This window comes from Periplaneta americana, chromosome 13, assembly GCF_040183065.1.
Source record: "Periplaneta americana isolate PAMFEO1 chromosome 13, P.americana_PAMFEO1_priV1, whole genome shotgun sequence".
Taxonomy (NCBI): Eukaryota; Metazoa; Arthropoda; class Insecta; order Blattodea; family Blattidae; genus Periplaneta; species Periplaneta americana.
In genome coordinates this window covers 157,602,656-157,624,853 of record NC_091129.1, presented here as the reverse complement: position 1 = coordinate 157,624,853, position 22,198 = coordinate 157,602,656, and the positions used below count along the sequence as shown (strand labels likewise).

Here is a 22,198-nt window from a genome sequence, read left to right as displayed (position 1 = left end):
CCAAATACTTTTTCTTGAACTTATCCACCTTCAGGTTTTGAGTTTCAACGCGAAAACGCAAGTAAAAATGTCAGGACGATCAGTGGGTTTTTCATATGGCAGTAAAGCAATAGCTCCTTTCTTTAGGAACTGTAATTTTTGCGCTCTCTCGTGCCAATACTGAAGAGAATGACGCATATAAATATCTACACCACACCGCCATTAAATATATGAAAAATACCCAACCCTATTTCATTAATAACTATAAAAATATTTCATTTTTAATAACAATACTATCTTACGTAAGTTTTGTAGTTATATATAGGCTATACGTATACATACTACATAGCCATCACTCAGTAAGTTATAGAAATGAAGATCTAACTTCATGTATTCTATACATCTACTTATGTAACCCCAAAACGTTTCACTTTCATATCATCAATATATCATTAATATGTATAATTAATGAAAGATAGTCACATCATGGCATTAACTATAACAATATTTCATTTCTAATGGTAATAATGTCATAAAACCACCTCAAGTTTTGTAGATTTTAATATCCAATACACAGCTGTACTCATAAAATTACACACCACAGAATCAGACCTGTAAATTATTTTTAGTAAGGCTTGAAGTTTTTAATAACCAATTGAATTTGAACTCTAAATATGTCAGCAATCCTGCAGATCATGGCCTTCGTGTAATATTGTTTACTGTAGTGTGTTTGTGTTTTGTTTTATTTTGAAAAGCCATTATTTCTCAAAACTGACGACAGATGGATTTTGGAAAATAGGGAAATTATGTAGGAAAATTGACATTTAACAGAAAACTACTATTTTTCTGAAAAACTTTGGGTTCCAAGCTTCAAAATGAGGGGTCATTTATTAAAGTCCGTTCAGCCGTTTTCCTGTAATTTCCATTACCAGTTCAAATTATATATATATATATATATATATATATTATCACAAAGCTAAGTATACCACCCTGTACATTTTAGGGGTTGCTACTACCCTTCTAGACTCTGGAGTATTCATGCCCTTAGCGATCCTCTTGCTTTCCGTGCAATTAGCTACAAAAACTCAACTCGTCCACGCATGAATTCGAATTGAGTGGTACCTCCTATTGATTTATCGTCTATTTATTTTGATTAGCGCTTTCCCTGTATTCTAATGGGTGGTGGCGTAGAGACTAGCGCATCTGAGTATTCGCAATTACGAGGAACGGACACATGAGGGTGCTGGTGGGAAAGGATTGTGAGACGGTGACGATGGGGATTGTTAGAAGGTGTAGCAAGGGTCATGCGCCCGAGCGGCATTTATCAATTTGTTATGGAATGCATAGCCATGCCCCGGCCTGCAACATATCATTTCAATAAGCATTCACTGAAAACTTACCGAGAACTCGTTACGTTGGACGCCTGCAGCCGGAAGCATGAGTCTTCAGTATGCTGTGAAAGAAAGAAAAAATGTTCAGAGGTCTGTGTTCAACCTGGAAGACTTTGAGGAATAATAAAATTGTGACAACTGTGTGACAGATAAAAAGAAAAAATATATAATTAGACACACTGAATCACACTATAAACTGGAAAAAAATTACATCACCAGGAAAATATTTCTTAATTCTTCTTCTACTTCTGCCTATTCACTTGTATGCATATTTGTCAGTCTAACTACCTACCTACATCTACACTACCGGTCAAAATGTTTCGATCACCTATCACAACTATGGATTTGTTGTTAAAACAGGGATTTCGTTTTGAATATTCTATCATATCATAATGCTAGAGAGAGAAAATATTTATTTTGTTAGTCTATTTAGTTTTTCCGATGTGTTTGTACATTTAAATAAAGTATATAAGCCTAGTTGTTTTCACAGCTGATCGAAAACTTTTGACCGGTAGTGTATCTGTGTACCTACCTACGTCTATCTGTGTAGGCATACATATGCCTGTCTGTATACCTACCTCTCTATCTACCTATCTACGTCTGTGTACCCACTTCTGTATCTACCTACCTATGTCTGTTTTGTGCTACCTCTCTATCTACTATACCTACATACACCTACCTGCCTCCCTGGCTGTCTGTCTGTCTGTCCATCCATCCACCCATTCATCCACCCACACACCAACCCACCCAAACTCTCTATCTATCTGTCTGTCTGTCTGTCTGTCTGTCCGTCCGTCCGTCCGTCCACACACCCACCCACCCATCTATCTATCTATCTATCTATCTATCTATCTATCTATCTATCTATCTATCTATCTATCTATCTATCTATCTATCTATCTATCTATCTATCTATCTATCTATCTATCTATCTATCTATCTATCTATCTATCTATCTATCTATCTATCTATCTATCTATCTATCTATCTATCCATCCATCCATCCATCCATCCATCCATCCATCCATCCATCCATCCATCCATCCATCCATCCATCCATCCATCCATCCATCCATCCATCCATCCATCCATCCATCCATCCATCCATCCATCCATCCATCCATCCATCCATCCATCCATCCATCTATCTATCTATCTATCTATCTATCTATCTATCTATCTATCTATCTATCTATCTATCTATCTATCTATCTATCTATCTATCTACGTCTGTGTACCTACTTCTGTTTGATCTACCTTTCTATCTATCTACATACGTCTGTATCTACCTCTCTATCTATCTATTTCTGTCTATGTACCTACTTACATCTATCTGTGTAAGCCTACCTACCTCTGTCTGGTGTACCTATCTCTCTATCTACCTACTTTTATCTGTATGCCTACCTCTCTACCTATCTACCTACGTTTGTGTACCCACTTCTGTATCTACCTGCCTATGTCTGTTTTGTGCCTATCTCTCATCTACTGTACCTACATACGTCTGTCTGTAACGAACTCTCTATCTACCTACCTCTGACTACGTACCTACCTCTCTATCTACCTACCTAATTCTGTCTGTGAACCTACCTCTTTATCTACCTACCTGCGTCTGTCTGTACTACCTACCTATCTACCTACCTCTGTGTATCTACCTCTCTATCTACCTACATACGTCTGTGCCTACGTCTCTGTTTATCTACCTATGTCTTTCAGTGTACCTACCGTTCTATTTACCTACCTAAATCTGTCTGTGAACCTATTTCTCTATCTACCTACATCTGTCTGTGAACCAACCTACCTATGTCTGTCTGTGAATCTGTCTATCTACCTATTTACGTGTCTGTAAAACTGAATCTGTATCTACCCACGTCTTTCTGTACACCTACCTCTCTATGTACCTATCTACGTCTGTCTGTGTATCTACCTCTATAGCTACGTTTGTCTGTGTACATATACCTCTGTATCCACGTACCTATGCCTTCTATGCACCTAACTCTGTAGTTACTTATCTATTAATGTCAATTGAACAGATTAAGAAAGTCAAAGAATAATAATGCCATAATAATGAAACAGAAATTAATGAAATGTAATGCAGTTAAATAATAAGTAAAGACCCGAAATAAATATAAAAAAACTTCTCAAATTCTTCCTTAATATTTCAACGAGAAGTGTGTTGAAATAAAATGTCCTTGACCGCGTTCAAACCCGTGAACTTCAAGACAAAAGGTCGCATAGTGAAGTCAATGCATGTAGAAATGCGGACAGATGGTTGTTAGTGTTTCTTTTTTTATTAATGAACAATTGCCAGTTATATAGCGAAGCCTTTCCACCTGGTCTGACCAAAAGAAATGATTGAAATGGCTGTTTCACACCGCGTTAAATGTTTTCACAAATTACAGACTTCAAAGGCATCTCTAGCTTCATGCCAATTTGTTGGTCCACAGCCTCTGAATTGCACTCCTTTCTAGTTTAGCCTACCTCATCTCAGCACGGAATACGTAATTAGAGCCTGAAAGGTTTAAAATGTATATTTTTCGAATCGCCTTATTTTGCGCTTTCAATCTGAATTCCTGTGTGTTCTTTGCACCTGACTCGCTTTTTGTCGGTATCAATGTGTGAAAAATCCCAACAGCCGGATAATTGTCCGATTAGCGAGAGTGTATTTCGATGTGGAGTTATAAACGGATGTTATTGAAGTTGCCGGCAATGTTACTTCTGTATTCTGACTGGATATGGAACTAACAGAACAGCAGAAATCAAGAGAGTAACATTGGTGGGTAAGAATGATTCCCATATTACCACCACCATACAGTACTAACAAGTCACTCCAGGTGTGGTGAAATCAGCACTAGGCCTACTACTACCAACGCATCTGAAATTGCCACCTCTACTGTCATCGCCTCTAAAATCACCACCACTATTGTCATCGCTCCTAAAATCAGCACTAATGTCACCACTCATGAAATAGCCACCACTACTACTGCCAATAATCTGAAATCAACACCACTATTACTGACAACAAAGCTGACATCGCTACCCCTACTGTCACGGCTCCTGGAAGAACCACCACTACTGTTACCGCTCCTAAAATTAGCACTAATGTCATCGCTCATGAAATAATTACTACTACTACTGCCAATAATCTGAAATCAACACTACTATTACTGCCAACAAAGCTGACATCGCTACCCCTACTGTCACGGCTCCTGGAAGAACCACCACTACTGTCACCGCTCCTAAAATAAGCACTAATGTCATCGCTCATGAAATAATTACTACTACTACTGCCAATAATCTGAAATCAACACTACTATTACTGCCAACAAAGCTGACATCGCTACCCCTATTATCACGGCTCCTGGAAGAACCACCACTACTGTTACCGCTCCTAAAATGAGCACTAATGTTATCGCTCATGAAATAATTACTACTACTACTGCCAATAATCTGAAATCAACACTACTATTACTGCCAACAAAGCTGACATCGCTACCCCTACTGTCACGGCTCCTGAAAGAACCACCACTACTGTTACCGCTCCTAAAATAAGCACTAATGTCATCGCTCATGAAATAATTACTACTACTACTGCCAATAATCTGAAATCAACATCACTATTACTGCCAACAAAGCTGACATCGCTACCCCTACTGTCACGGCTCCTGGAAGAACCACCACTACTGTTACCGCTCCTAAAATGAGCACTAATGTCATCGCTCATGAAATAATTACTACTACTACTGTCAATAATCTGAAATCAACACTACTATTACTGCCAACAAAGCTGACATCGCTACCCCTACTTTCACGGCTCCTGGAAGAACCACCACTACTGTTACCGCTCCTAAAATAAGCACTAATGTCATCGCTCATGAAATAATTACTACTACTATTACTACTGCCAATAATCTGAAATCAACACCACTATTACTGCCAACAAAGCTGACATCGCTACCCCTACTGTCACGGCTCCTGGAAGAATCACCACTACTGTTACCGCTCCTAAAATAAGCGTATGAATACACAAAATTATGCATGGGTTTGGCTCTTCATTATATTTTTGTGTAATAAATTTTTAACTTAAAAAAATACGGAAATTTAACGAAATAAATTGTACCCACATGAAGATTTTTATATTCTTCACCAGCTCTTAGATTTAAAAGTCAATGCGTATTTTATTTAATAACAGAATGTAAATCCTTAAAAAAAAGATTTCAAAACACAATTTCAATTATACTTCCGTGAGGGGCATTTTGAATTTACGCGTGATCTAATTTGATAAAATAAGAAAAAACAATAATATTGAAGGAACTAATGTATGAAATTTGTTGCAATTTGGTACAAATGTTTATATAGGCCTATGTAGGGTAAAGTTGGCTAATTCCGTGATACATTTTTTTCACTGAATGTCACGGGGTTGGGTATCTTGTTAGGAAGTTCACCGATGTCTCAAAAGTAGGCGAAAGATGCACTCTTTCCAGAAAGATGTCTGGCGCTAAGGTCGAAAGGCAAAGCTTTGACTGACATTCAATTTTTAAAAAGTATCACGGGATTAGGGGTATCACGGAAATAGGCAACTTTACCCTATACATAGAACCAATCCACAAAATCTGAAAACTAGTGAACCAAAACTATAGAAGATATCAAATTCAGTCCCTTAAGGAAAGTATAAGAGTTTTTATTTAATAGAAACATCCTGAACTCAATCCAAATTCTACGCCCCTTAAAGACTGTTTTTTTTTTCAGGACTAGCAGTGCGCTTTAATCAGTGTTGCTTGAAACTATAGAAGCAATAAACTCATTGTGTATTTTTCGTAGATCAGCATACATTATAAAAACCTTGTTTAGTTAAGTATTGCCCTGAAAAAACAGACGACAGACTGTGTAAAACAAATCAACCCATCAGGAAATTTTACATGCCGTAAGACTTCTGACAACGGATCGTGAGGCAAGGTACACGCGGACATCAAGTTCTGACACCAACAAAAACCAAAACCAGGCACACCTACTTGTTTCACCGTAGGTGAGGCAGGCCACGGTGCTAAAGTATAAGAGCCAAACTTTGGTCGTTAAAAACTAATTATAAATGTAGCAAGTCATCCAACTATGACTAGGAAGGAAACTGGTTCCAAATTACCGGACATAATAACGTAAATATCAAATTACTGAAATAATGTAACTTTTGAAGTGGAATAAAAAAAGAAAAGAAAACAACGTTCCTAAACCATGAGTAGTACCGTATACCGGAGATACGACGTTATCAATTCTAGAATCGTGGTACTTACTTACTTATTGATTTTTAAGGAACCCGGAGATTCATTGCCGCCCTCACATAAGCCCGCCATTGGTCCCTATCCTGAGCAAGATTAATCCAGTCTCTATCATCATATCCCACCTCCCTCAAATCCATTTTAATATTATCTTCCCATCTACGTCTCGGCCTCCCCAAAAGTCTTTTTCCCTCCGGCCTCCCAACTAACACTCTATATGCATTTCTGGATTCGCCTATGCGTGTTACATGCCCTGCCCATCTCAAACGTCTGGATTTTATGTTCCTAATTATGTCAGGTGAAGAATACAATGCGTGCAGCTCTGTGTTGTGTAACTTCTCCATTCTCCTGTAACTTCATCCCTCTTAGCCCCAAATATTTTCCTAAGCACCTTATTCTCAAACACCCTTACTATCTGTTCCTCTCTCAAAGTGAGAGTCCGAGTTTCACAACCATACAGAACAACCGGTAATATAACTGTTTTATAAATTCTAACTTTCAGATATTTTTCTATGAAAGAAAATAGTTCGTGGAAATAATAATAGAAATGAGTTATAGAAAACATGAATTATAATTATAATAAAATAATAGGGCATATATTTAACTTAATTACTGCTGTTGTTAGGAATATAAATTATGAAAAATAATTGTGTTATAGGGTAAATTAGGGTCTATTGGACAGTCGGGCTTGTTGGACACTCTGTACTTTAACGTGTTACCTCGCCACTTGAGGGCACCACATTCTACCAGAAGTCAATGACGGAAGTAGACACGAGTGGGGCTACTTCCGTCATTGACTTCTGGCAGAATGTGGTGCCCTCAATTGGCGAGGTACAAAGTGTCCAACAAGCCCGACTGTTCAACAGATTCTAATTTACCCTAATTCAATTTATTCCAATTTAATTTTGTATTGAATTTAACTTTCAGTTTATTTTGTTTATAATATATTAATATGGAATATGTATTCCTGTAGTTAAACAAGCATTTTCTATGAAATTTGTCAATTAGACTCTTTTTCTATGTTGTAATTTCTTGCTTAAGCCTTATTAAAACAATATACCATGGCTTTAATGTGTTTTTCCAAATACACGTTTGTTTCTGAGCAGTTAATGAGGATTATTTTAGTATGACGGAATTATATATATATATATATATATATATATATATATATATATAATAAATTATAGACATCAGCTCAAAGAATTTGAGTAACCACAAAGGTCCTGAATACAATAAACATGTACAATATAATGTGATGTGATACATTAAAGAAAAAAGAAAGTTAATTGTTTAAGGCAAATATAAGTGGATTAATTGAAATAGAGATGATGATGATGTAATATTTGAAGAGAATCCTTGATAATATTTATAAGGACAGACATTACATAATCAAAAGGAATGTGAAGTTCCTTAAGATAATTCCATCTGAATTTGGAAATAGAACCTCTACTGACAAACAGCAAACCAATGACAGACCATTGTTTCAGAGGGACGTTGTACTTTTGAGAAAGATACGACAGACAAGGTTTATATATAGACTTTTTCTCAATATCAACTTCGGTGGCCTGAATTAGGTTTCTTTCGAAACAGATAGTAGGGTCAAGAACAAGAGCCCGTTTTAAGTGTCCGTTAATAGCAACAATGTCTGCCCGTCTGAAAGAACCATCTGATGATACACAATGTACTTCCTCATGAATCTCCCAATTTAAAGTTTTTAACGATGTCGCCAAAGCACGGAATTTGGATCCCTGTCACTGATTTAAGAGCCACTGTATAACAATGAAGAATCATATATTATATACCAAACTTGTGAAACTGTTGACACTGAATGTTGTAAAAACTGTAGCTACAGGTACAAATAACGTCATTTAGGTGTTATTTGAAAATTTTTATTACAATTTTGGCATAAATATAGACTTTATTAAATATGTCACGGAATTAGGCAACGTTACCCTACATAAATTTACAAACAAGAATCTTTAGAAAATTACAAATATTTGCCTTAATGAACAAACAAATAGGGAAAACGAGAATTTGTGCTCCCTCATGCCAGTGCTGTTAAAACTAACCTCGAACAAGCAGGGGCGGCCCGTTCTTATGTGCTACAGCACAATGATAATTTTTACTCAAATAATGTATTTGCAATACCACCATAGTATTTGATCTGCCATTTGACAATTTTCCGTGGTTATGTTCATGACGCATTATAAAGTGTTTAGTCTTCGCTCTTAGCTCTTTGCTGCCTCAGGGGGTTCGTTGTGCTACTCAAAACTCCACATGAGAATGTAGACAATTAATGCGCATGTGCGAAGCTGAAATCACTGCCCTGATTGGTTACTTTTACGCGGGGAAGTGCTGTAGTCAGCTTCAGCACAACACAGCTTGGAGATTGCAAAAGTAAAGCCTAACGAGAGAATGCTTGTTTGTGGAAGAACTCGGAACTATTTACAATGTAGGCCTATTTGGTAATTCAAGTGTCCGACTGCTGTTGCCGTCTACCTGGTTTTTGAGGTTCCTCCTGAATCAGTCAGCAAGCGACGGAGAATGGAATCCCAGAAAACTGAAGCCAAGGAAGTATGTGACCGTATCATTCAGAAAACTACTCACCGTTTCCAGTCTTTAAGCTATCTAGACGCAACAAAATTGTTAAACAGCGAATTTTCTGGCAATTTTTGGATAGCCTAATTTTCCTGAACGCGAACTTGAAGTTGCTGTCAACAGCTATACTGTACTGAACAAAAGAGTGTTAAAGACACAACTTTGAGTTCTATACGGAACATCTGCCTTCCGGAATATAGATAGAGCTGTTCAATTGTTACGATACATAGCCTCCAACAATTCACAGAATTCATTCTGTGAAGTAACACTGTCAATAGAAAAGAGTATGATATCCAAGTTGAAGGGTTTAACACCAGGGTAATTGACTGGTTCTGCAGTAGGAAGGAACGTCGTATGGATTTCATATTTCGTCACTAGGCGAGTCTCAAATTAAGATAAATACATATAAGTGTATATAGTAGGCCAATATAGAGATTGTAGCACACTCATTATTTTGACCACCAGCCGCTACTGCGAACAAGGAGATTTTTATAATTCCTGAAGAAGTTTTACTAACATTAAATTCATGTATGGTTATAGAGAGACGAAATAAACATCCAAAACTGTTTTGTTATATTAAAACAACTTCAGAAACACAAAAGAGTTTGTGAGACGTGATTCTTTACAGTAGTGTAAAAAAGAACTAAAAGTTGGTGTTAACAAACTGCAATATTAACTCAAATCGACCTTCCACTGTCATGGCAACGTGTGTCTACTTTTCATCGTCAAGATATTGTTTTGATTGACATGCTGTATAATTTTACCTGAGCTGGAAAGTAATTTTTAACACGCGGATGTAGGATAAGAGAAATAAATTACAGGGTGCCGTGGCTAAAATAAATTCTTCGCAGTATGTCATACAGAAAATGAAACTGAATATCGGGCAATCTGATACGTCGAGAGCTGATGTTATCAACCACAGTTGTAGTCCGCACTCATATTGAGTACACGGCATGATTGGCGTGTAAATTGTGCTGTTAAAAGGCGAGATTCATAATTCTTAGCGGCTCTTCAGAAATTACAGGGAGAATCCACGATACAGCTAGGAGCTATTTAAAGTAAGGAGGGATATTTTCTGCCAGTAATAAGTACTTTAAAATGACCAGGTTTTTGTTCACTTAGGAAGATATCACGTGTGAACACTCCATCAACCATTTCAAGACCACTAGAATTCTTTTGTTTTCAATTTGAAGTTAATCTACATCATTTTGCCCAAAATAAGAGATGTTGTTTGATACACGAATTCCTCCCAATAGCTTTTACCGTCCTTGGTGGTCTCGTTTAGTATCTGATCCTCCAAGTTGTTGAATATAAAGAATTTTAGAGGCTTCGAGGAGGCAATTCCTTTGAAACTTTTCTTCTTTCATGCATGTTACTATTCAAACTTTTGAATTCAAATTCATATACAACGTTTCAATTTAAATGTGTGATAAACAGACATCGGATTCTAGGGCAAATGCCTATTTTGTTTCTTTAGGAGAAAAGTAAAAATAATTATTAATATTTGTGTTTCATGGAAATTGAAAGGTATTCAAAGAGTTTTATAGTGCCCTAAAATGCCCTAAAACGGTTATTAGAGCCTAATTTGTTAATATTCGCCTAAAAATGCCTAACTCACTGTAAAGTTTCGCATTTTACTCTTACTTTTTATAATTTATACATGCATTCACTGCGAAATTTAAGGCATTTAAAAAGTGGAAAGTTTGCTTCACACCGGCCATGAAACCATTGATAAAGGAAACAAAATGTTTTGAATCTCACGACACTCGCAATAGATTCCACCGAATTTAACATGTTTGGAGGCATAAATGCCGACAAAGAACCAACCTTAGTTTTGAAGCAGGCAACAACCACAACATGTGCTGCTACCGATTCAGAGATATACTATACTATAAAAATGACTGTTTTCGGTCTGAAACCGATTAGCTGTACTGCCCTTCAGAGTGTCATAAAATCACAATTTTTGGAGAAAGAGTGTTTTTGAAATATTTATGAAAAGTCGTAAAACTGCGAATTAGTAGGGTAAACCGTTACAAAATATTTAAAAGAATGGCCCTCCTAGTGTTAACACTACCAGGAAATGCAACAATAAGTGGAACTTTGTATTTTTGTCCAATTGAATCTCAATAACAACGGTTCATTTGAATGCTCGCTAACAGTTGCTCTTTCCCTCACCTTATTTGTGTTGAGAAGTTTTGAGCGGTAGGACGTTTCCCTGTGAAGTTTAACGCGATAATGCCGAAAAAAATAAGTGCAAAATCTACATTGATCCGGCAATGGCTAACAGAATATTCAGAATTCACTTATGATGGAACTGCAAGATTTGTAGCAAACAGGTATGTAACAATAGTTGAAATGTATAAATTCTATTAATTTTAATGAGTAGGCCTATAATATTTATACATTGACTGAGCTATCCTGAGGTATAATTCTTTTTAAGACCACTACACTTTAACCTTTTAAATTCCGATAGTTAAAGTATTTGCAGGTCATTAAAATTTTGATTGTTCGAACCCACTAACTTTGTGATAGAAATACGGCAATACAACAATTAGGATTTTATTTTAATTCAGTTTACTTTACATTTTTAGATTTCGTAAGAAAAGAAGTGCCACCTAAAGCAGCATGTGCAAGGAGCGGCTCATAAGGCTAAAGCTCAGCAGAAAAATCAACTGCAACAAACTTTACTAACACAGCCTACTTCATCCAATCTCAGCAGCAATTTCTATGCTGATTTAACCAGAGCGTTTGTTGCTGCTAACATTCCCTGGAATGCAATTGAAAATCCGGTTTTAAGACAGTTTTTACAAAAATACTGCAAACAAAATATCCCATCTGAGTCGACCCTAAGAAAAAATTACTTAGACAGAATATACAATGAAACTTTAGCTTCCATTCGGGAGGATATAGGTGATTCTTACATATGGGTCTCTGTGGATGAAACCTCAGATCCTATGAATAGGTATATAGCAAATATGGTAGTAGGAAAACTTAGTCCTGATGGACCTTCGATTCCACACCTCGTATGTGTTAAGGAACTTTAGAAAGTGAATAGCCAAGCCATTGCTTATTTTGTAAATAAAGGCCTACAGTCTTTATACTCAGGTAATATAGACGATTCTAAAGTTCTGTTGTTTTGTACTGATGCTGCCTCATACATGTTTGCTGCAGCTCCACTTCTTAAAACATTTTATCCTAACCTCACGCATGTAACCTGTCTAGCACATGGCCTTCACAGGGTTTTTGAAACAATCCGGAATGAATTTCCTCTTGTCAATTCGTTTATTTCTAACACAAAAAAATGTTTTTGTAAAGCCCCATCCAGGATTTCAATATTCAGAGAGAACTTTCCAGATATCCCACTCCCACCTCAGCCGGCTGTTACACGATGGGGAACCTGGATTCAGTCAGTGGTGTATTATTCTAAGTATTTTAAAGAAGTGGTCACAGTTATTGATAAATTACCTGAAACTGATAGTGCAGCGTGTGTGAAAGCAGTTAAAGATTGTCTGAATGACTCACGAGTGAAAAACGATATTGCCTACATAACATCAAACTTTTCTTTCATACCTGCAAGCATTGAACAATTAGAACGTTAAAAACAATCTCTTTGTAGCCAAATAGCAATAGTAAAGGAAGCTCAAGTGAACATACATTCTGCTTTGGGCGAAACTGGGAAAAAAGTTAAAAATAAGTGGGACAACGTATTAAATACAGTAAGAATGTAGGATTTTCATTGTTGGAAAAAGTATAAAGAGTGATATCGGGGGAAAGTGTAAATGTTCCAGTAAGCATTGATGTTTCTATTGTACCTAATTAAAAATTTGCGCCTCTCACATCAGTTTCGGTTGAAAGAAGTTTTTCTGCTTTCAAAATGATTCTCAGTGACAAAAGGCAAAGGTTAACTGTGGAGAATTTAGAAAAAATTCTGGTGGTGTACTGTGCAGATAATTATAATAAAGTCTGAGCATGGAACCGAATTTCAATAACTTAAAAAGAGTAATCTTGATATCAATAATCATTATTTCATTAGTTTCAATATATTAAATTTGTGCAGCTCTGTTTATAAATATAATATAGTATTCTTTTTTAATGTTTAAACATACTTTTTTGTGCGTATTTTAGTGTATAACTAAAAATTTCAGTGAAAGAAATAAGTATGATACCTTTATGTGCCTAAAATGCCTATTTTCATTAAAATAGAACCTAATTTTACAAATTTTGAGATTATTTTAGGCGCCTAAACTGCAATTTTTAGTGCCTAAAAATCCGATGTCTAGTGATAAAACAGCTAAAAAATTGGTTTCACGGAGGTAAAAGGGAGAGGCTCGTGTGTAAGAAGCACCAGTGATGTGAAACTAATTTAACCATATATATAAACTCTAAATAATTATACATCTTGATTACACAACTTTTAACACTGTATCACTTCGGAATATGTATGGTAAGACTTTCCTGTGTTAAATTTCAACATACCTCGTTTACATGTTTCGACCTATTTATGGGTCATCTTCAGAACTGGTCGTTATTCGTCTTGGCGCCACTTGTTCTGTTTCCTGTGAGGGTGCGTTCGTGTGGTATAGTGTAGAGTCTAAGAGTGTGTCTGTTTTGAAGTTGAGTTGTGTGTTGAGAATTTCGTTGGGGTGTGTTTTTTTATATTTCATATAGTTCTAGTGTGTTTAGTTTCTGGCTTTTTGGTTGGATATGTAGTATTTCCATGTCTGTGTTGATGTCTCTGTGGGTGTGGTTAGCATTTGTAATGTGTTCTGCATATGTGGAGGTGTTTTGTAATTTTGTTAAGACCTTTGGGGAGGCCGAGACGTAGATGGGAAGATAATATTAAAATGGATTTGAGGAAGGTGGGATATGATGATAGAGAATGGATTAATCTTGTTCAGGATAGGGACCAATGGCGGGCTTATGTGAGGGCGGCAATGAACCTCCGGGTTCCTTGAAAGCCAGTAAGTAGGTAAGTAAGTAAGTAATTAATAATTTGTGGGTCTCTGGCGTTTCGTCAGCCCACGCGAGTTGTGTGGATATAAAGGGAAAGGTTGAGACGGTGTCGGGTGGAGTTCCTGGGTAGCTCAGTTGGCAGAGAGCTGGTACGTTCAACCAGAGGTCCCGAGATCGATACCCGGCCCCGGAACAATTTTTCCCTTGAAATTATTCAAATCTGCTTTACAGGTAGCCTTACCTGAAAGATTAGATTTGCATAAGTAATTAATAATAATAAATTTAAAGTTTATTTATAGTAATCAAGTTGCACGTCGCATACTGAAGCATTTATTAAAGACCAACTCTCAATGCTATGGTCCAGCGTTAATGAAGTTCTAGCAGAAGGAAGACGCCTACAAATGATGGGAAGGTTATTACATGATTTAGCATAGTGGCCGGGGTCATAAAAGCGACCAACCCAGCTATTTTCTTGGGAATGAGTCACAACGGAAATGAAATATACTGACCTCTCTAAGCTGTGGAATATTATGCACGATTGACCACGGTTCATCAGAGTTTCAAATTAAGGGACGTGTAGGGGTATTATACTAAAGGCCCTTTTAATGGAATACATAACACGAGACTCTCCCTGCCTCCAGGGATGCTGGAATTGCTCTCTCTGTACACAGCGCGTATACTTAAGACCCTTCCTACCTTGAGCGCTGGTCAGTGGCGTTCCGTGCCCAGTTTCTCGTAAACTGACCCTCTACACGTACAGTAACACTTTCTTACTAACTGAAATTGACCATGCATGTCAATAGATCTGAAGTTACGGGCTTCAAATCAGGCCGAGGGCAAAGAATTTTTCATAAATCATCCTCACTATCATTATCATTTACAGGGATAGGAAATGTAGAGCAAGGCCTATTCGGTTACCAGTTAAAATGTCCATTGCAAAATGTCCACAGCACAAATGTCCATAAACTATGATGTCCACCTTGCTATGACGTCTATGACCACATTTCTCCATCCTTCCAACTCTAAGCTGGCTACGGCTTAACGAACGTAGAAATGTTCATTCTCTTGTTCTCCTTTTCCAAGTCCTTCACACCTCTACACCTACCTACCTTGCCTCCCGTTTCAGTTACCTGTCATCATCATATCACACGCACGCAAAATAGCCGCATACTAGCCATACCAACACATAAGACATCATCGTATTCATCATCATACACAATGTCCCTCTCGCGCTCACCCTACCCAGTGACATCAGAGACTGTCGGAATTTAATAGCGTACAAAAGCAAACTTATTAAGCATTTTCTTACTGCTTAGAGTAGGTTTACTTTTTACTTCATTAATAAAAAAAAAATGTTTGTCTCTTCTTTGTATTCTTAATGGTGTAGTTTTAATTCCTTGGTAGAGGGGAAGAGAAGGCCTGATGGCCTTATCTCTACCAGGTTAAATAAATAAATAAATAAATAAATAAATAAATAAATAAATAAATAAATAAATAAATAAATAAATAAATAAATAAATAAATATGAAATAAATGTCCACAACGAAAATATCCACCAGGATTTAATATCCAGCAATTATATTCCTAAAATTCATAAATGTCCAGAAAATATACAAAATTACATTAAAATTTGTCAGTTTTGTGGTTCTTCAACAAATTCCTTGCGCGTTTTCAGATGTAAGATATGGGTCTTAGATATTGTTGAATACTGTTGTTTTCTTTGTACTGATCATATCTTCTATTTCTTCAATATGCCTCTGATTTGTTGCGTAAATCTATTAACTGGTGCCCTGATGTTTTTATGACCACCCATCACTTGAATGATTAAATTTTCATTGACATGCTGTTCTGATTTTATATTATCTAAAAATTTCCAAATGCTAACATGGTGGGCTGAAACAATATGCTGAAATTTGGAATGGAAACCTTCTACGGAATCCCACAGTGTACTTTGATAATGGTTCCATATTGGTGATGGAAATCGGGGAAGAACAGCCTTCCGTCTACCCCTTGCTCTTCTCCCACTTACACTGAATTTCAGCAAGTCTTCATGTGCATTGCCATTTAACATATCAAATATGTTCGGAACTTCATCTATGTTTATGGACATTTCTATTGTGGACTTTTATTTATGGACATTTCAGTTGTGGACATTTATGTTGTGGACTTTTATTTATGTGTTTTTTTTTTTAATGGACATTTTAAACTGGAAGCGCCTATTCTAGCCTGAGGAATATTGACACTTAAAATTGCTGAAGTCTTTTACATTTTTGACCTTCCAATATTATCAATATAAATACCATATTCCCAATAGTAGTTTAAATTATCTTTTAACTTACTTTAAGTTTAGACTGTGGTTTATATTAAAAAAACCGTATTCTCAAGTTCTGTTCAGCTTCCTTTCTTGGTTTAAACACTAGTTTACTGGAGAAAAATATTGCTAATAATTGTGACTGAGGAATTGATGAAAATTTTAATGAAATTAAGGATGAAGACATAAGAACAGCAACAACTTTTGGGCCAAGAGTAAGTCATTTTCAAGAATGCTATGAAAGGCAGTTTTAATGGGTTTAGGCTCAATAAGAATACTGCAGACATAATACTAAAATAAACAGAAAACAGAATCAAATCACCTACAAACAGAAACCATGCTCTTTCTCCAGTTGACAATTTTTTACAGCCTTAAGTTGTTATGCATCAGGGAATATTGGGGACCATTACGACATATATCAACGTACTGTATGTGAAGTGATTTACTTACTTTGAAATGGCTTTTAGAGAACCCAGAGATTCATTGCCGCCCTCACATAAGCCCGCCATCAGTCCCTATCCTGAGCAACATTAATCTAGTCTCTACCATCATATCCTACCTCTCTCAAATTTATTTTAATATTATCCCCATCTACGTCTTCGCCTCCCCAAAGGTCTTTTCCCCTCAGGTCTCCCAACTAACACTCTATATGCATTTCTGGATTCGCCCATACATGCTACATGCCCTGCCCATCTCAAACGTCTAGATTTAATGTTCCTAATAATGTCAGGTGAAGAATAAAATGAGTGCAGTTCTGCGTTGTGTAACTTTCTCCATTCTCTCTCTTAGCCCCAAATATTTTCCTAGGCATCTTATTTTCGAACACCCTTAGCCTCTGTTCCTCTCTCAAAGTGAAAGTCCAAGTTTCACAACCATACAGAACAATCAGTAATATAACTGTTACAAACTCTAACTTTCAGCTTTTTGAGAGCAGACTGGATGTTAAAAGCTTCTCAGTCGAAAAATAGCAGGAATTTCTCATATTTATTTTGCGTTCATTTACCTCTCTAGTGACATTTATATTTGTTACTGTTGTTCCAAGGTACTTGAATTTTCCCACCTTTTCAAAGACTAAATTTCCAATTTTTTTTTTAAACTACGTTCTGGTCACGAGACATAACATATACAGTACATTGTTTTTTTCTTTTTTCGGAGTTTACTTCCAAACCTATCTCCTTACTTGCTTCAAGTAAAATTTCGGTGTTTTCCCTATTCATTTATGGTTTTTTCTCCTAATATATTCACATTATCCGCATAAACAAGCAGCTAAATTATTATTATAATTCTCATCATTACCATTATTCATTCACTATTATTGTCACTGTATTTGTTGTAATATTTATTACACTGTATTTGTAACTGTCATTGCTACCACCACTCTACTGTCAACATTACTTTTTTTTTCATTGTAACTGCGTTTTACATTATCACAATACTTGTCATATGAAATTTAACACTGTTATTGCAACATCACTGTTTTTTTAGTAAATTTGTACTGCCACAGTATCTATACTAATAATAAATCTGTAGCCGAAATTTTTCTGGTAATTTTCGATTTTCCAAAAATAATTGGTCCTAACATATATAATTAACCACCCTGAAACCGAAAATCGCTTTTCTGAAATTTTTATTTGTATGTATGTATGTCTGTCTGTCTGTCTGGATGTTTGTTACCTTTTCACGCGATAATGGCTGAACGGATTTCGACGATAATTAGAATATAAATTAAGTTCGGTGTAACTTAGATTTTAGGCTATATGGCATTCAAAATACATTATTTAAAAGGGGTGTTATAAGGGGGCCTGAATTAAATAAATCGAAATATCTCGCTTATTATTGATTTTTTGAAAAATGTTACATAACAAAAGTTTCTTTAAATCTCATTTCCGATAAGTTTCATTCCTTGAAAAATTTTGATAGGACTAATATTTAATGAGATATATGAGTTTTAAAATTAAAATAACTGCCATCTAAGGCGTTGTAAAGAAATAAAGAACAAATGACTTCGTCTATAAGGGGCCTCGGACCAAGGCTTTTTAACTTTACCCAGGTTGCATCAGTATGTGTTGACCAATCAGAACGCAGTCCCCGTGTGACGTATGAGGATTTCTGGCACATGGCGACTATCATTTGATAATATTATGTTTTGCCGAGAAATGTTGAAATAAATTGAAAATAATGCAAAATATCACCCGTGAAACGTTAAAATACATATATAATATATAGAAAATACTTACATATTATGAATATGTGTTGTTCACTGTTTATTTTTCAATTGATAGTGGTAATAGCCAACATCTGTATCTGCAGGACGTTTTCGTGTTTTCCCAATTTTGTTCTTGTTTTCAATATATTTGTCACTGCCACTAAAAGCGATGAAGGACTAACTTGTAATAATTCTATCCGTTATGTTGCAGGCACTGCTTCTGCTCGGCTTACTTCCGGTTCCTTCTCACTGCATCACGATGAGGCCAGAAGTCACTGTGGCCGCGCCCACCGTCAACAAGGCACGGGACTACAAACCAGACGGCACCCTCAGTCCCGGGGTGGGCTACCTCTCTCCAGGAGTGCAGACATCGGGTCCCTTGGGACAAGCAGGACTCGGGCCCTACTCTCTGGCACTTCTGGGCCACAACCCTCTCCTCACGAGCCTGCTTCTGAGCAGCCTGCTTTCGAACCCCGCTCTCGGACTTGGATATGGAGGTATCGGCTACAAACCACAGTATTACGGAGGACATCTGTATGGACGGGACCCGCTCGTACCCTTACTGTTGAGGCAGTACGGGAAGTATCTGCCCTACGGACTGGGAAGCTACGGCCTGTACGGATACAGCGCCCCCAACAGCCTGGAGGATACGAAGCCTTTTGGTTCTTACAAGTACGAGTACAGGTTGTAACGAACTATCAGAGAAATGTTCATTAATATAGCTTCAAGTTTAATTACTTGTTACATAAGCAATACTACTGGGTGTTCATTTTAAAGTGTGTCATGACGTCACTGTTGTGAATCAACGATTTGAAGCGAGTTTCAGCTTTTATGTCAGACAAGTTGTCTATTAATCAAGGCGTTCAATCTGAACTTGAGAACGTGTACGGTATAACTTGAACGTCGTAGCAACAGATGGCGGTCTGTACTGTCTGTGTGCTACCATAACCTCTTTCGAACTGTGTTTTGTGCGGCCAAGTCGTACGCAGGGTATTTGTTATCATCGGTTGCGTACGGCAACATTCCACAACAAAAATCAATTGCTCCGTGACCATGTTGACCGTCGAAGTTAATGTCAATAAATACGTAAGAAATCGTCTTAACACTTTCCCCATATCCCGACAGTAAGAAAAAAAACACCTCAGTACATGTTTCCAAACAGTTCACATTCCTGCCACTACCGGCGTTACCGTACATAGGCTATCAGTAAGTACTCTTCAGAATGAACGCCGTACTTGCTATGTAACTTCTCTAACACATAGGTAATACACCTCTGCGGAAGCGTAGGAAGATTGAATTCTCTAGGCTCATCGACTAGCCATATGACGGCATACAGCGAGCCATGACACACTTTGAACTGAACACCCAGTATGTACAAGCAATGCACTATTGTACAATAGTACATTATGCAACGAGCCTATAATGGTAGTAATTAAGACGCGAGTATGTTTATGAAACGAGCGCAATCGAGTTTCATAATTTTCATACGAGCGTCTTAATTACCATTATAGGCAAGTTTCATACGACATTTTATGCTCGACCATATTTATAACTTGAAATTATTCATAAGTATTCATATTATTCTTATCTGACTGGGGAGCGGAGGTGATCTTGTGCAATATCTCGTAAATTGTGAGATGTGCGCAGACGCGAAAGTATTGATTTTTTCCGAGGAATAAATGTCATTGACCTAGATATAATCTAGAGAGTAAAATGAACATTAATCTTGATATAACCTGGAAATTGATTTAGACATTGAAAAACGAGATGACAAATTGAATTTATTTGAATATTATTTACAATTAATGCTAATTAGTATAGTAACAGAACATAATCTTCTACGACAGTATTGAATTTCCAGCCTCCGTGACATTTCGCTAGTTGTCTTTCGATCGCATATCCGAGAATAATCGATGCTTGCGCTTTCATACTGCTACAATGGTATTTTCTGATTGGTGGAAAACCTGAACTATAATGAATAGATGTACTTTAATGAGGTCCATTAAAGGGATGCTACTAGGTGTATAATTACTACATTTCGGCATGGTCGAGCATAAACCAATTAATTGTTGTATTGCTCAGGATAGGGACCGCTGACGAGCTTATGTGAGGGCGGCAATGAACCTCCGGGTTCCTTATAAGCCATTTGTAAGTAAGTATTATACTTGTAGCATTTCATGTGCTAGTTTGTTAGATCTAAGAATCTTCTTCCAGTTATGCGGTAATGGAATGTGATCTTCGGAGGTTTCAGCCCTAACACTACATTTTTTTTTAGTCAAAACATCTCCCGTTCATGATCTTCATTTTCAATATCAATGAGTAGCATATTCTTATTTTATAACTGTCGTTCATGTACATCAATATAAATAATTATAAGATAAATTATTTATTTATATTTATGCAAAGAAGGTCCTTCGATGGGCATCTAACCTGTGTACTTTCCTATAATTCATATTAAATAAATAAATATATTCTATACTTCATATATCATCTGAATAATCATCTGCTCATCACTATAATATTCCATAATTTTATGTTTATCCACCTTTCAATCCATTCTTCCATTCACATTTCCATCACAGTTTGTAATGGATTTCCTTAAATACATTTTTTTTTTTCAATTTCCCGATCTGAATCTACGCTTACAGACTCTGAGATTCCTTGATGAGTCTTCTTCATAAGCAACAATAGAAATTCCAGAGACTATTACAGTTTTACTACGTCATACTGCTTTTGACCAATAAAACGGTACAGAAGGACGTGTTTCAACCAACGAGCTAGATACTATAGAGAGGACAAAGACCTCAGAAACTTGAAGACAATTGAACATTGGTCCGCCATGTTTCGGTTAGTCAAAACAAAGGGGCGTGGCTCGGATGTTGTAGGAAATGACTGGGAACTGAGCTACATATTAAGACTATGTTAATAAGTAAAAAGTAAAATACACACAAAACTTTACGTTTTATAACAGCTGTAGGCCTATGTTTTATTAGTTTCACTAAATATAGCCCAGATATTAAATGACAAGCTATACTCAATGCAACCAAAGCAAAGCACCTAAAGACGGATGAATTTAATCGGCAGAAGAAAAATAAATAATTTTTTGACTTCGTCACAAATTTAATTACCTTACAGCTCTTCTAACCTAATATGAAATTATGTAATTCAGTGCTCACCAGGTGATTTCAAGAGAGACGACGTATGTAACTAGTAGGAGTAAAGGTAGAAGAGGAAAGGTAGTGGCGAAAATTAAAAAAAAATCCAGTAATTAAGTTATTGAGAAAAATTCATTTGACATTGGAATTAACACAGAGAACTTTTGAACACTGCAATTATTAAAACTACAAATAACCTCTTAGCATGCAACATAATAATTAAAGAATGACAATAATAGAAAGTTACTCGTGATCATAACTCACCACATTTATTGAAACGATAAGATACTTACGATTAACATTGTTATCAGAAACAACAGGAGCCACAGCTAGGT

At 36.5% G+C, this 22,198-nt stretch overlaps 1 protein-coding gene across 1 annotated transcript in view; it reads left to right on the top strand.

The window, feature by feature from the left end:
• The window catches only part of LOC138711665 (uncharacterized), a 42,077-nt gene extending 20,176 nt beyond the window's left edge, over positions 1 to 21,901 (top strand). The window contains exon 2 of the mRNA XM_069842797.1: positions 18,920 to 21,901. Within this exon, the coding sequence (XP_069698898.1) occupies positions 18,920 to 19,399 (480 nt within the window). The 3' untranslated portion in view covers positions 19,400 to 21,901. The remainder of the gene's footprint in view (positions 1 to 18,919) is intronic.
• The last annotated feature ends 297 nt before the right edge of the window (positions 21,902 to 22,198 follow it).